General features: G+C 25.9%; 1 protein-coding gene across 1 annotated transcript in view; it reads left to right on the forward strand.

The window, feature by feature from the left end:
• LOC113373319 (torso-like protein) overlaps positions 1–17,317 on the forward strand; it is a 49,373-nt gene that overhangs the window by 30,461 nt on the left and 1,595 nt on the right. Inside the window, exons 3-6 of the mRNA XM_026613627.1 lie at positions 13,228–13,564; positions 15,132–15,214; positions 15,578–15,813; positions 16,277–16,482. Coding sequence (XP_026469412.1) covers positions 13,228–13,564; positions 15,132–15,214; positions 15,578–15,813; positions 16,277–16,482 — 862 coding nt within the window. The remainder of the gene's footprint in view (positions 1–13,227; positions 13,565–15,131; positions 15,215–15,577; positions 15,814–16,276; positions 16,483–17,317) is intronic.

Consider the following 17,317-nt stretch of genomic DNA (forward strand, 5'->3'; position numbering starts at 1 on the left):
AGAGGTTTGATAATTTAGTATTAGATTGCAATTTATACTTAGAAAGGTTGATTTGTGATTAAAATGCAATTATTACTGAGTAATTAGAAAAATAAATTGATTACTTGATAAGATAATATAATAAATCTATATATACATATATATATATATATATATATATATATAAAGCTCTCAATTTATTATATTATTCCTCAATATGCCCATAAAAATATTTTAACAATAAATCATGAATCGCTATGTTTAAAATAATAAAATAAAAAAATACTTTGATTTGTATTTTTATAACATCTGTAAAGATTTATTACAACCATAAAATCTGAATAATAATTTCATTGTTATAATAATAAATATCTCACCTTGGAAAGGAAATGGAAAGTTTTACACAAGCTTTTTGAATAATGAAATATACTTAAAAATTATTGAAATTTTGCTAAATAATTTAGTGAATAAAAATCACATGAAACAGTTAATTTTGGTTTATGGTTAACTATTATATAGAAGGTCCACGAATTTTTAAATATATTTAGTCTATAATATTTAAATATATACCATATTATAATATTTTTCATAAGAGATAGAGCTCTACTCCAAAGTATCATATTTTTTAAGAAATTTTGGAATTAATTTTGAAACAAAACAATTTATTTCGTGTAATGGCACTAAAAATATTAGTTGCAAAAGTATTACAAAACGTTCTCTCATTTTTCCTAATAATTCCCTAAAGTTTATAGAAAGCATATTTCCTTTATTCTCTCAACTAATTCATTTTAAATCCGATTTTTTTTAGTTTTTTTGTGAAATCTTTGTGTTTAATGAACCAACAATCGATTTTTCTTGATAATCGCATTTAAACTTTTAAAATCGTTCGATTGGAACTTGTTGAAATTTTTCAATGTTTCAACTATTTTTTTCTTAACAAATTTCTAAATTATGTATGCGTGAACTTCTGGGCCAAAATAAAGGAATAATGTATTGTATATATATATATATACATATATATATATATATATATATATATATATATAAATATTTATCATATATACCTACTGAATAAATCATTCTTAGAAAGTAATCAATTAAGATTTGCAATTAATACAAAGTAAATATAGTAACTCACAAAAACTTTCTATCTAAGTCTAATCCACAAGTTTATATTATCCAATACATTTCATAAAACATTTTTTACAAAAATCCCTAATATTGCAACTTAATACGCACTGATTTCTCAGACAGAAATTATATAATTATTACAGTAAACATATAAATATTACTTAATAATAAGATAATTATTTATGTTTAATTATATCACACATTGTGTAGAAAATTCAAGTTCATACTTGGTGAATGAATGAGGTAATTTTTGATGACATAAGAAATAATTTTACCACATTACTTGCAAAAATACTGAGAAACTGATATTGGTGTAAAAATGGAAAATGCACATCCTTGTAAAGAAAATAATTTAATATAATTGATTAAAAGGAATAATAATTTAAGATCAGACAAAATTTAAATAATGTTTTATATAAGGAATAATAATTTGAGATCAGACAAATTTTAAATAATTTTTCATACAAGAAATAATAATTTAAGATCAGATGAAATTTAAATAATTTTTTATACGAGAAATAATAATTTCAGATCAGACAAAATTTCAATATTTTTTTATACAAGGAATAATAATTTAAGATCAGACAAAATTTAAATATTTTTTTATACAAGGAATAATGATTTTAGATCAGACAAAATTTAAATAATTTTTTATACAAGAAATAATAATTTAAGATCAGACAAAATTTAAATAATTTTTTATACAAGGAATAATAATTTAAGATCAGACAAAATTTAAATAATTTTTTGTACAAGGAATAATAATTTAAGATCAGGCAAAATTTTAATAATTTTTATACACAGAAATGCGGTTTTTACTTTAAAATTAAAACACTAGACTTCTCTCCATGGAGTGGACTTTAAATTATTAATTTTTCTTTTATTCTAACTTTGTTTTTTTTTCCTCTAATTTATGTAATTTTGGCTTATAAAATCTTACAGTATTCCGATAGCTATTTTTTAATGAAATGAAAAAAAAGTTGAAAATATACAAAGCAACTAATTTGTTAATTTGAGAAAAAATAGATAAAATTTACTAAAATCTTGTAAAAAATTTATATACACTTTCATATCAAATTTTTGAATAATTTCAAGTTGAAGCGCGGACTTTACTATTTTCATAACAAGCAATATGTGAATTTTGGACATTTTTTTTACATTTTTTCAAATAACTTAAAATTTTCATTTCGGACATTTTAATTTATTTATATCAATAAAATTTAATAAAATCTAGTAAGAAAATTTATATACACTTGTATATTGAAATTTTGAGTAATTCGTCGTTGAAATGCAGACTTTAGTATTATGTGGATTTAGGACATTTTTAGCTTTCCTTCTGATAATTTTTAATTTTCATTTTGGTCATTATAATTTGCTTAAGAAAAATATAAAAAAATGAAAATAAAAACTTGAAAATATACAAAGCAACATGTTTTCAACTGGAAATATCCCTTTGCCATTTCTGCATCAATCGGTATATAATAAAATCCACATCAGTATTACAGAAATTGTTAAAAAAAATAAAATTAAATATTTAAACTAAATTAAATTCTTTAGAGTTAAATTCATCACATACAGATAAGACAATGCATTTGGGTTGCCATTTACAAATAAAAACACATCATTCAAAAAGTCAGTAAAACAACATAGAGTCATAGGATAAACCCTCATAGTCAAAGGAATCATTAAGGTCTAATTTCTGTTAATATAATATGGGATGTTTGTTTATTATTATTATTATTTTCCAACTTGACCTATCCGTTGTTGAATCATTTCGAATTGATGTCATGTCATGTCGTGTCATGTCATAACAGCTCTTGCCCGGTTTTATTAATAAATGTCGTAACACGTGAAAGTCCCTCACAAACACAACACCAAGACTCGTTTGGCATTGAACTTAATAATATAGACACTACTGGATACAATATGAGATTTCTTTGTAAAACGATACATAAAATACTAAAATAATAAAAAAAATTAATTTTATGTTTTTGTAAAAATTCGTCTTACATCTCCTTGGTATTTCCATGTATCTATTCTAATGTGTCGTAATATTTTTTGTACTATTTGCGTAGCTGTTTGCAATACCTGTTATCGATCTATATATCGATCTATTATATAGGTTGACTGAACACTAAAAAATTCTGCCATATCTAAAATATATAATAAAATTAGATAACTTAATTTATACCGAAGCAAAAGTGTGAATTTGTATTATTCATTATCGGCCAGCACGCGCCCTTGTCGTTAATATTTGCAAATCATTTTTTGCAATTATGATGTTATTCCGCGATAGAAGATCATGTGTTACAAGGCCAATAGCACATTAATATTATACTTGGAGTAAAAGAGCTGGTAAACGATTTGTAAGATATAGTAATAAAATAATAAAATATTTATTTGTTTGCCTAACAATACGTAAGAGCAATACAACGCAAAGTATTTGTTTGCCCTGATACCAAGGACATTTTTTTTTGCATTTCTTCAAATACCTTGGAAATTTTACTCCGGCTACTAAATTTTGCTCACATTAGTGAAAACTAGATAAAATTTACTAAAAACGGCTGTAGACTTTTTTATATACTTCGATATTGGAATTTTGAACAAATCGTAGATTGAAATGCGGACTTAAGTATTTTCATAATTAGCTATGTGGATTTTGGACATTTTTTTTACATTTTTTTAAAGAACTTTAAATTTTGATATTTTTTTGATATTATAGTTTGTTTACATTAGTAAAAACCAGACAAAATTTTCTAAAATCTATTGAAAACTTTTAAATACACATGCATGTTGAATTTTTGTACAAATCGTAGTTGAAATGCAGACTTTAGCATTTCCATAATTTACGGATTTAGTACATTTATTTTATATTTTGTCAAATAACTTTTAATTTTACTCTCAAATAAAATATTTTTTTCACATCAGTAAAATCTAGATATATTAGGTTGTCAAATATCTCCCTTCCGCTTTTTTGCTCTTGGTTTATAATACAAAAAGGCGGAAGGGAGATATTTGACAACCTATTAGTTTACTAACATCTGGTAAATCTTGTTATATACACTTGCATATTAAAATTTTAAATAATACGTATAGACAAACTAGATCATAATATAGAGATAATCAATTTTAACATTTTTTTCTAAATCCTCTGAATTAATTGCTAACACTCTACAAAGTTGCAAGTAAATCATTAAATCATTTACTAAAAGATGATATTTTCAAAAACCTATCAAAATTTTGAAATAACAAGCCAATATTCATAAATACAACAATTTTGCTAAGTCCGGCTTTCGCGTAAAAGTGCGATATTCTTTAACCTGAAACGACGCGTCGATCCAGGTTAAAGCACAAGGCACGAAGTGCCCCTAAAATAAATAGATTTTAAACAAAAATCAATATTCATATAGTAATTAATATATGATAAATACATATGAAACTAGTTAAAAATTAGAATTCAATATACGATTTCAGTAATATTAAAAAAAATATGTTAAAAAATGATGAAAAATCAGACTATATTACATATTATAGGTCTGATGGTTTATATATTAATAAAACAAATAATTATCTTGTTTCTTGTTATGATCCAAGACTAATAAATTTCTTGACAATTTCTTGCTTAAGAATATGGGTATTGTGGATATTTTTTTACATTTTTTCAAATAACTTAAAATATTCATTCGGGACACTCTAATTTGTTAACATCAATGAAAACTATATAAAATTTACTAAAGTCTTGTAAAAAAATTATATACTTACTTATTATATACTTTTATATTGAAGTTTTGAATAATTTTAAGTTAAAGTGGTGACTTGAATATTTTCATAATTAGCAATATGTGAATTGTGGACATTTTTTAATATTTTTTCAAATAACTTGAAATTTTCATCCAGGGCATTCTAATATATTGATATCAGTAGAAACTTTTTTTTTTAATTTCAATAATTATTACAACTGTTAAATTATTAACATCTAGTAATATATATAATAAATAATAACAAATTTAAATAAATAAAAGTGCAAAGGATAAAATTTACATGGAAATAATATCCGTAATTTGATTTGATATAAAATATAAGCAAATAATAATAAAAATAAAATTATTAAATAATATAAACAACATTTCTGAATAATAAAAGAATACTAGAAAAATAATAAAATATAACACAATAACAATAATAGAAATAGTAAGATAATAATAATAATAATAATAATAATAATAATAAATCAGTAGAAACTAGGTAAAATTTACTAAATTCTGGTAGGATTTTTTGTATATACTTCTATATTGAAATTTTGAATAATTCGCAGTTGAAAGGCGGACTTGAGTATTATCATAATTAGCAATATTATTAAATAAATTTTCATTCAAAAATTTTTATTATATTAGGTTGTCAAATATCTCCCTTCCGCCTTTTTTTATTATAAACCAAGAGCAAAAAAGCGGAAGGGAGATATTTGACAACCTAATATTTACATTATTAAAATCTAGATAAAATTTTCTAAAATCTAGTAAAAAAAATTAAATACACTTGTATATTAAAATTTTGAGTTATTCATCGTTGAAATAAGGACTTTAGTATTTTGTGTGGATTTAAGACATTTTTTGCTTTTCTTCAAATAACTTTAAATTTTCATTTTGGTCAATATAATTTGCTTACAATAGCCAAATCTAAATAAAATTTACTAAATTTACTAAAATTCAGTCAGATCAATGTATGTACATTACAATAAAATAATGCTTTTATAGATTTACAACGACATAAATTTCCACTTAATATGAATAGACAACAAAATATGCTTTTTTACTCTAATTTTTTTTTTGAAGAAATGAAGTATCTTTACTACGTTATCTTTTACTACAGTTATCTTTTACTACTACCAGCTGCAGTTTTATAAAATAAATAAATCAAATAAATTGTTGTTATTGCAATGCAACTGGAAGCAAATGCTTCTTCTTGATGGGAAAATCGCTCGCACGTTCTCAAAGAGACCCATTGTATATATGTGCACTTGCAATGATTTATTAATTTGATTAAAACAAGGTTGAAAATTGTATGCAATCGTGATTTTAATTAAATAATCAACTCATCAACTTGATAAAAAAATAAGAATTTTGAGAAACTGAAAGCGTATTATGTTCAGTTCTCATTTCTACCAATTAATCATACCAAATCATTAGTGTATGATTATTTTACTTCACATATATATTTTTATATAGTGTGTTGAAACGCTTTTATTATTATGTTTACGTGTAATATATTCGAGTCACACGACTTGTGAATTGTAATTGAAATATATAATAAAAATGTTGTTATTTCTTATAGTTGTATATAATGCCATCACGCGATTATGTTTTTTTCTTCAAATTCAATTAATTACAACAGTTTTGCGTGTAGAACAAATTGAAACGACTTACTTAGGAATGAAATATTAGTAGAAGAAATATTAAAATAAATTGAAAAAAAATATGAAACATACAGAGGTACTAGAATACTTAAAAAGTTTCGATAAAAAATTGTTTTAAATATTTTGTCTGAAGCAAATTATTATTTTAATTTAGGATAGTTTCCGCGTCATATGGAATCAAATTAAAGGTAATTGGCCTCTAAACTGACAATTATATATTTATATATATATATATATATATATACATATATATATATATATATATATATATATGATAAAAATTGTTTTGACACACGTAACTCTGTCTCCAAACTAACAAGATGTGCTTTTGGAATAAGCTTTTTTATAATAAAACATATTATTTATTTTAATTTTTACAACTTTCAAAAAATTTCATAACTTGATGTTTTTTCAATTTTTTATTCCATACTTATTTTTTCGTTGCAATTTTGTGTTGTTCTTTGTGTTATATTTTTTTTAAATTTATTTGTATGCACTGAAGATGGGTCAAATCTGGACCCGAAACGTATGTTCTCTTAATTAAAACATTTTGCATTAAAACAGTTTTTTTAATTATTGGATGGATGCCCAAGAAACAATTTTTATCATATTATTTCACCATCTGAAGAAAAACCTCTCGCTTTATATATATATATATATATATATATATATATATATATATATATATATATATCGGAGTGTATATAGCTGTTGGCATGGATTCGTAGTAAATTTTATCTAGTTTCTCCCTATCTAACTCATATGGAATCAAATTAAAGGTAATTGGCCTCTAAACTGACAATTATATATGTATATAAATATATATAATTACTTTTTTATAATTAGTTTCTCAATTAATACTCAGTCCATATAAATTAATTCACTCTTCAAATAAAAACACGTGCCTGCAATGTCTAATAAGAAGGAATTTCCCACAATTTGCATATCAATCTGTCAGAATGGTTTTTTCATGGTTTTTTAATCGAATTTTGCGGTTCCGTATCAATGAACAAGAACGTTGATCTCTTGTTTTCAATAAAGACTTTCGTTGCAAGAAAAGAATTAATTCAAGGGAAAAAACGTCTGTACTCACACACAAATATAAAAATCTCTATATTCTTGTGACGTCGAAACATAAAATAAGAAACGAGTAATTCATTCATACATTGTTACTAAATATTCAAATTTAAATCTGCATAAATCCAAATATGTCAAGCCCACAAAACAATTCCATTCACTTCAAATCAAATGAATTTAATATCATCATAAATCCTGAAAGACAAATGAATTTACATTGGCATAGTTTGGAAAAATATTTTTTTGCAATTTTGGCATTTTGGTGACGTCAAACAATATAATAAATATTTAAATGAGGTAGAAAAACCACATTGAGTATTTAATGTTTATGCATCATTTACTTTTTTATACAACGTTTGTTTATATGTAATAAAATTAAATGCAAATTAAATAACTGGGAAGTATATATATTTTAGATGGTAATGTATTATTATTGGTTAATTAATATATGTTTTGAAATTTTATGTACTTGAAGCAAACTATAGAAACTAGGTGCAAGTGGCATTATACCTTAAGGCCAGTTGCAAGAAGTTCCCAAACACGTAAATAATATATTTATTTATTTTATCGCTTACATCATAATAATTATTTCCAGCTTTCATTTTAATTAAAAACGTCAAATAGTTTTTTTAATATTTAATACATTACCAAAAACTTATTAATTAGAATAATTCCCAACAAGTGTCTTTCGACTTTCGATTTTTTGAATTTTTAAAATCGGTTCAGGATTTGCACTTTTTTCACTAATTATGAAGAAGCACGATCTTAGTTAGAAGTTCAACAAAAAACTTTTTATTAAAACTAAAATATTATAATGATAAAAAATGAGGAAACATGCATTCAGAGTAGTCAATCAGGTAAATAAATCTAGCTTATAGTCATTTTTAATGAATTTTAATTTTTTGTCGATTTATATTTTTTTTAAATGGTTGTTTCATTTATTTTAACAATATATTATTTTTATTTATCTTTTAAGATCATCCTCTTGACAAAAATTATATATATATATATATATATATATATATATATATATATATATATATATATATATATATATATGAATACATATAAAAAAAATGTTTTTCACAAGCGTGCATACAAATAATAGAACTAGTTGGTTTGGTATTTAGCCTTGAGGCAAGTTACATGAACTTCCCGATATGTTTAAATTTTTTTTAAATTTAACTACTTGTCGTAATGCCGTAATATTGCAGTAAGTTCTATAAGACCATGATGTATATCGCCAAAAAAAGTTCCATAAAAATCGGCTTAATTTTTTTTTCAACTGTTAATTACAAGAAAACGGCTCGGTAGATTTTCACCTAAAATTAATCAGTACCATTCCCAACTAATATCTTTTGAACAGTTTTTGATTTTTCAGAATCGGTTCGGTAGGATGAGCTTAAATGTGGACGAAAAGTTTAACACTTTTTTTCAACAGTTAATTACAAGAAAACGGCTCGGTAGATTTTCACCTAAAACTAATCAGTGTCATTCCCAACTAATATCTTTCGAACAGTTTTTGATTTTTCAGAATCGGTTCGGTAGGATGAGCTTAAATGTGGACGAAAAGTTTAACACTTTTTTTCAAATTGCAAAGAAACGGCTTGGCAGATCGTCACACAAAACTGACAAACGATAGTCCTCACCAAAATACATCAAATAGTTTTTAAATTTCTAAAATCGGCTCAGGCGTTTTTGAGAAAACGTCGATCAAAAGTCTAATTTTGACAAATGCCAAAAAAACGATACCAATTTTTGCAAACTTTGACGAATTTTTAAAGCTGAACCATTTGTCGTAGGGCCGTAATATTTTAGTATGATCTAGAAGACTATGGTATCTACCGTCAAAAAAATAATCATAAAAATCGTCGAAATTTTTTTTTTAACAACTTTATTACAAGAAAACGGCCCGGCCGATCTTTACCAAAAACTAATCAGCACGATTCCCAACCAATATCTATCGAATGATTTTTGAATTTTCAGAATCGATTCAGAATTGCGGGCTAAAAGGTGGACGAAAATTTTTTCACTTTTCTGCAATTTACAAAGAAACGGCCCGGCCGATCGCTGCACAAAACTCGGAAAAGATAGTCCTCATCGAGATACATCGATCGGCTTTTAAATTTTTAAAATCGGTCCATCGGTTTTGGAGAAAACGTCGATTTACGGCAAAAAATCTGTTCACATACACACACACACACACACACACACACACATACTTTTTCCAAATTTGGTCTCATTCGATTCAGAATGGCTTGAAACGTCGAGAAAACATAAAATTAGCGAATCGGATTTTTTGATGAAAACATAAACTTCTCCTTCGGGAAGTTAAAAAAAACTTATTTGTGTTTTAAAACATTTTTAATAGACCTCTAGACGTTTCGAGTCCTAATTTGACTCATCTTCAGTGGATAAAACACACAAATTCATTTAAAAGACAAACATCACACTAATTAAACAAAGTAATTTTAAATATTCGTGTTAACTAATTGGAATTAATATATAAATTATTTAAAAATAACATCCATCCTATTCGACCTATTATGAAAAATCTAATAAATATATGAATTAAATATTTTCATTTATATATTAATTTTTATTTTTACACAAAATCAATACAAAATGTATAATGCTAAGAAAAAAATATAAAAATTATTGATAATATAATAATATAATTCTTGTATACAGATTCTTTGACAAATAATGTAATCATATTTAACTAAATTTATTATTAAGGGCCAAATAAAATAAAATAAAAAAAAAACTAAATTTATTAATTTACATTATACTGAAAATGAAATAAACCGAGCACGAATATTATTTAATAAATGTGAAACAATTTAATTTAGAGTTTAATTTTTTGCTAGTATATTACCATTTTACAATTCTGATTAAATGTGCCAAATTTGGCTGATACTTGCCAATACACTTTTAAAGTGTTAAAATAGTGTATTTTTTTTAAAGGAGGGCCTCTCAAAGTCGATCAATTTTAAAAATCTTCAATTTAAGGCGTTAATTCTTGTGATCCTAGACATTTTATTCATGGTTACGATTTCAAAGTTTATAGAACAAAATTAGTGAAAATTAACCATACTAATCGAAACATATTTACACGAAAGCTCTAGGTTGCACTTAAAAGCTCATCATTTTCAAATCACGTGTGATTTTATTTATGATTTTTTGTCATGATAGTTATGATCAATACTATCACCCCATTTCAGCTTGACGTTGTTTTCTGGGACATCCTGTATATATATATAAATATATATATATATATATATATTTAGGGGCGTATGTTAAATAGATTTACAGATTACTATAAATCTGATAATAAATAAAAATAATTTAATAAATATATGTACTAAAAATGAATCAAAATAAAACTCAAAACGTATGCTGCAATAAAGACAATTCAAAATTATTTAACTTCAATTTAATTTAACCCTCCGTCGGTCGGATATTTTTTCACCTTCGAACGGTCGGAAAGGTCTGGCTGAACCACCATTCATTTTACATGCATTTATATGGGATAAATGAGTTTTTGGTGTCATATATATTAACGATTATTAGTAGTAAATATTTATAGTTTTGATTTTTTCTTTTTCGTACCGTCTTTTGCATGTGTTGAGTTTGCTTATAATAAAAATATTATATATTATATTATATAAAAAAAAATCAAGAAATATAAAAAATCGTGGCTTTTTTGTTAATTTTTCTGTTTTATATCAATAAAAAACAATATTTATTCTTTTTCGGAGCCTTTGAAATGAATGTGAAATTCAAATGAAAACGAAATGAGGTGCGTCGCCTTTGAAATGAGCTGTAAAACTCAAAGTGAAAATATAATTTCACTACAGGTTTGCCAAAAAAAATTTCGAACGCAATACGGGTAAAAAAATTGTTAATAATGTGTGCACTACTCATCCGATTTTCAGTGTTTGCGATTACCAATAATTTTGGTAGGGTTTCAATGAACTCTCGTCATGAAAATACTAACATTCATGTTACAACACATAGCAAAAAATATATACAACAGTTTGAATAGAAAATACCATGAAAAAAGACAAAATACTGGTTTACACATATCAAAAAGCAATTTCATACAAAATGTATGGGTGGTCTAGACAGACCTTTCCGACCGTTCGAAGTATAAAAAAATTAATATCCTTATAATTATCCTTCTGTACATTTTTTCGTCCTGATTTAATTGATCGACAGCTAATGAAATTTTAGGAAAAGTCAAGAAATTTCAAGTCGATAGGATTACTAGAAGTATTTTTTTTTTAAATTGAAGTCGAAAAAAGTCTGGCCAGACTACGCCGACCGACGGAGGGTTAATTATTAAAAGGATGCCAAAAAAAATTTCACACATATACGCTAGGAAATTAATTACTGTCACATATTGCTGATTATGGAAATCCTAAGGTCCGCATTTCAACAATGAATTACTCAAAATTTCAATATACAAGTGTATATGTAAGTTTATACTCAATTTTAGTAAATTTCATGTAGTTTTTACTGATATAGATATGTTAGAATGGCCCAGGCAAAATTTCCAAGTATTGAAGGAAATGTAAAAAAATGTTCTATAATCACATATTGCTAAATATCAAAATACTAAAGTCCGCATTTCAACGACAAATTACTCAAAATTTCAATATACAAGTGTATATAAAAGTTTTTACTAGATGTTATGATAAAATTTCTAACACCAGCATTGATAGATGTAATAAAATTTCAGATTTAGGAGTTCTATTTGATTCTGGTTTGTTTTTCACGGATCATATAACTGATATTTGTAATAGAGCACATAAATCTTTAGGTTTAATACTGAGAAATTGTAAACAATTTAAATCTACCAATGCACTTCTTTGCATGTACTATTCTATTGTACGTTCAAAATTAGAATATGGTTCGATTATTTGGTATCCTCATGAAATCAATAACTCTGATGCGATAGAAAATTTCTGAAATACCTTTAATATAAAACATATAAAATTTTGCCCTGAACGTGGCTTTGACCACAACACTTTACTAAAAGAATTTGGTATTCCTTCCCTTGCCTCACGTCGATTTATCTGTACAATTATGTTTTTATTTAAACTTTGCAATAATTCTATAGACTGTCCTCTTATTCTTAATCAACTATCCTTTAATGTTCCAAGGCTATCTACGCGTTTACAATTATTTTTCAATTATCCTACTCCTAAATCTAATTCTCTCTTAAATTCGCCTATTTTACTTATGTCCTCTAACTTTAACATAATTAATAATGAAATAGATATTCACAACACTTCACCTAATCAAATAATCTCCATCTGCACAAGTTAACCTTTTTATTTTCTTTTCAAATATCTCATTATTTTATCTTATTATGTTTATAAATAATATTGTTACATTCTGCATTATATGTAATTTTATGTTAAGCATTTTATGTTACTAACTATATATTGTAATTTTGTATATATTTTAATTGTTATTCATTATGTAAAATAATTGTATTTTTGAGTCCTCTTGGAGAAATCTGTGGGCTCTATATTTAAATAAATAAATAAATAAATAAATAAATTATTCTATAAATCTAATATAATATTTTCACTAATCAATTATCTCCCCCCCCTTAGACGTTCGATTCGGCCTAACAACCGCCCTAGCCTGTCTGCTCCTCGCCACGAACGCCTTCTCGGGCTCCTCGACCACTACCACCACCGGCGAATCTCAGCTAGGCCTCGGTCGCGCCGTCAACGTGTTCGTCCGCTACGGTTACTTGAGTATATCTATGCGAGTGGTGCCGAGGAACGACACCGACTGGCTGTTCAGGGAGCCGACGGTAAGCGTCTTCCGCGGGGTCAACATGATAGGCGATCAGGGAAGGAAGCAGGACGACACAGTGGGGTTCAGGGGTGATTTTCATATGGAGTTCTGTGATAATCTGAGGCAGTTGCTGCAGGCTTATTTTAGGTAATAAAGGAGTAATAGTCGAAGATTAGTTGGAGTGTGTTGTTTTACTACGCGGTTATTATAAGCTAGTTGTGTTATTTTATTACACGAGATAAAATGAAAGAAGTCATTAGTGTAATGTCAACTTTTCAATTTTAGGTATATTTAGTGTATGTCGACTGCTTGATTAATTTCTTAAGATAATTTCATAAGTCAATTGTAAACTTTAAGATAGGTGCTTCAAATTAAGATAGCATATATTTATATATATACTCGTATATATATATATATATATATATATATTTTATATATTTATTTATTTATTTATTACATTATGTTATAATTTTATAGTGATACTCTGCTAATTGAGCCCAATTTGTTCCGTAACCACCGTATCTCGAAGCAAATTTTCCGATACAAATACATTGAAATGCCATTAATTGTTTCAGCACTGTGGTTTCTGTTAACTTTTTTGAAACAAATTCTAATAATCGGGCTTAAAATGAATAAATAACAAGTTTCTTTAGGAAGTTGTTCTACAATTCATACATTGCGGCTATAATACTAGCCTTTATTTAGTGAAAATAAAATAAAAAGTACTCCTATTCTGTATAATTTCTCAATCTCAATAGTTTTATTTTAAAATTTTATTTTTAGCCGAAACGTATGGCTTGTAAAACAATTTTTTAAAAGAAATTTTTGTTTTTTATTTATGTTATGTAAAGCACTAAATAATTTAACATTTATTTTGAACGGTTCGGTTCTGTATCTGTGTCATAATTTATCTAGTTAATAAATGTATATAACAGTTTTTACTGAATTTTAGTAAATTTTATGTAGATTTTACTGACATAGATATAATTAAAGTGACCCAGGAACAATTTTCAAGTTATTACAAAAAATGTTAAAAACCTGTCCAAAAATCATATATTGCTACTAGAAAACAACTATTTCGATAAATTATATTCAAAATGTCATCATGTAATTATGAACAACAGCTTGTACTAAATTTTATCTAGTTTTTATCTAATGTAAACAAATTTTAGTAGCCGGAGAAAAATTTCCAACGTATTTAAAGAAATGCAAAAAATGTCCTAATGAATGTAGAATTAATTATGTACGTTTCGACACTGTATGTGTGTCATCATTCACCCAGTTAATAAATTCGTACCAGAAAAAGCACACAAGCAAATTTAAACACTTTTTTTAACGAAAAAAGAACAAAATTTTTAAATAAAACAATAAAATAATAAAATATAAGTGATGATAAAATTATGGAGTTAGTCACGCGATCGCAAAATTGTAAATCGATTTAAAAAATTCAAAGTCACGTGACCAACTGCATAATTTTATTATTCAACTTTTAATTTTTTATTTTATTCACAATTTTTATTTTTCCTTAAACAATCTGTTTAAATTTGTGATTTGGTTAACTTGCTAAATGATGACACACATACAGCGTCGAAACTTACATAATGAATATACATATCATTTCAATTTTTTTAATTAATTAATGTATATATGCAAAATCTAATGACAATAATAAACGATTTTAACTCATATTTTCTTTATTTTTAATTTTTTCCAGGGATTTTGCATTTGAAAGGTTAGACAAACCTTGGAGGGCTTTTACAGCAGGCTGGTTACCTGATACTACAGCCAGAAATTTAGGTAAATTATAATAGATTATATATATATATATATATATATATACATATATACCGGGTATCCCAGAACTCAACGTCGGATGGAAACAAAAAAAACATATTCCATGCAACAATTTGAAACATTTGAACTAAAGATTTGATTTTTGAGGTAAATTATAAATTAATTTCTTTTTCACGTATTTTCCATGACAAAATTAATTAAAATTATCAATAAACTAATATTTCGATTACAATTCGAGATCTTCGTAAATCAAATTTGAAATTAGTTCAGCAGTTTAGGAGTCCATTCGGAATAAACATTGTGGCACGTACTTAGCACAATATTATCGTTTAAATAATATTAATTATTCCTACTTTTTCTATCTAGGTATAAATTCGTCCTTCGTCCACGGCGACCACTGTTACGTCCTAGTCCGTGTATCTAAATACGCCCACAGTGCGGCCCTGGCAGGCCCGGTGCCCCCAAGCGTGGCCCTCGAGGACGCCGTAGCCGACGGCGCAAAAACCCTAAAACCCGGAGACTTCGCTGGAACTGCCGATTTTATTAAAAAATACGGATCGCATTATGTTGCATCGTATTCTACTGGAAACTCTTTGTACCAGGTAAAAAGATAGATGAAACACATTTATATAATGATAAATTATAAATTATATATTTATAATAGCATTAAAAATATGTGTAATATTTAAAAACAATAAAGTAGTTGAAGTCATACTTCAAATGTGACATGATCGGTTTGTCATTGTAATTAGCATTTAGGACTTAAACCTTTATTAGAGAAATAAAGTAATTTATGATTAATAAATTCCATAGTATTCGTTCACATAGTGGATTATGTTAAATAACGCCTAAGCAAATATTGTTTTCGCAACTTCACTCATCATATGATAATTGTATTTGAAGAAATTCATGTAGTTAAAATTAACATGCATTCATTGACTGCTTGTATTTTTTCTATCTTTTCGCTCGCGATATAATCTCATTCTTTGAACAGCTGTAATATCTATCTTGTCTAAAAAATGTTTTCTTGGTAAAGGTAATTTATTATTAATATTTTATTTTTAGGTGTTTGTTTATAGCAGAAGTAAATTTTTACAAATCAAGCAAAGGTTGAAAACTCAAGGTGTTTTGAATTTAACAAGTTTGGAGTTGCTGAACTATTTTTCGCCGTGGTATGTTGAACACATGGGTGCCATAAAATGTGCCAGTGGCAACAAGACTGTGGAACAGTGGGCCAATTCCAAATTGGGAGTACAGTATTATATATTCAGGTAAATAAAAATATATATTGAAGCTCTATCTAAAAGATAATATTGAGCTAAAGCTTTCAGAGAATTGTTTTTTTATCAATTTGGAACCATATTTAACCCTTGAGAGCAAGGACATTCGAAAATGTCTATATTAAGGACCACCCTGATATACATATGTCTTATATATAAAATTCTTCTGTATTGATGTATGCAAATATACTCCTTCTGAGCGATTATTCGGATTTTGATAAATATTTCTGAAGTTCGACAATAAAAAATTTCAAAAGATTATGTGGAAAAGAGGGAGTCTAGTAAAATATCACGTGTATTTATTTTTTTACCTGATTTAAAAAAAAATCAAAAATTTAAAAAAAAACAAAAATTTTCTAATTTTTCTAGGTACTAATAATATGCATAATGTTAGACAGGGAAAAAGGGTTAATTTCAAATGTCACCACGAAAGTAGAGAAAACTCCTTAAAAATCGATCACGTGATTAATAGACGATCTCTTCGATTTTTTTCATTTATTATTATTTTATATATTGATACAATTTCTGTAATAACAATTAATTTTAATTTGATGCTACAATGCAAGGGAATGGCTATTTTAATATAATATTTTCAACCGTTACTGAAAATTTAAGTCAGTTCTCATAGAAGCCCTATTTGTATAAAATGATTTTAATCAATATATATTCTTATAGTTCAAATATAAATATTGAGATATAATTTAATAAGAAGTAGCTAGTTATATTCCAATTTAGTAAGCTTTTATACATTAATACATTTTATACAACATTTAATAAATTAATAAGGGATGTGATTACGAAAATATAGTAATATTGTAGAAATAAA

Source organism: Ctenocephalides felis, unplaced genomic scaffold (assembly GCF_003426905.1).
Source record: "Ctenocephalides felis isolate EL2017-DRISC unplaced genomic scaffold, ASM342690v1 CF-g0.4_SCAFFOLD_01604, whole genome shotgun sequence".
Taxonomy (NCBI): Eukaryota; Metazoa; Arthropoda; class Insecta; order Siphonaptera; family Pulicidae; genus Ctenocephalides; species Ctenocephalides felis.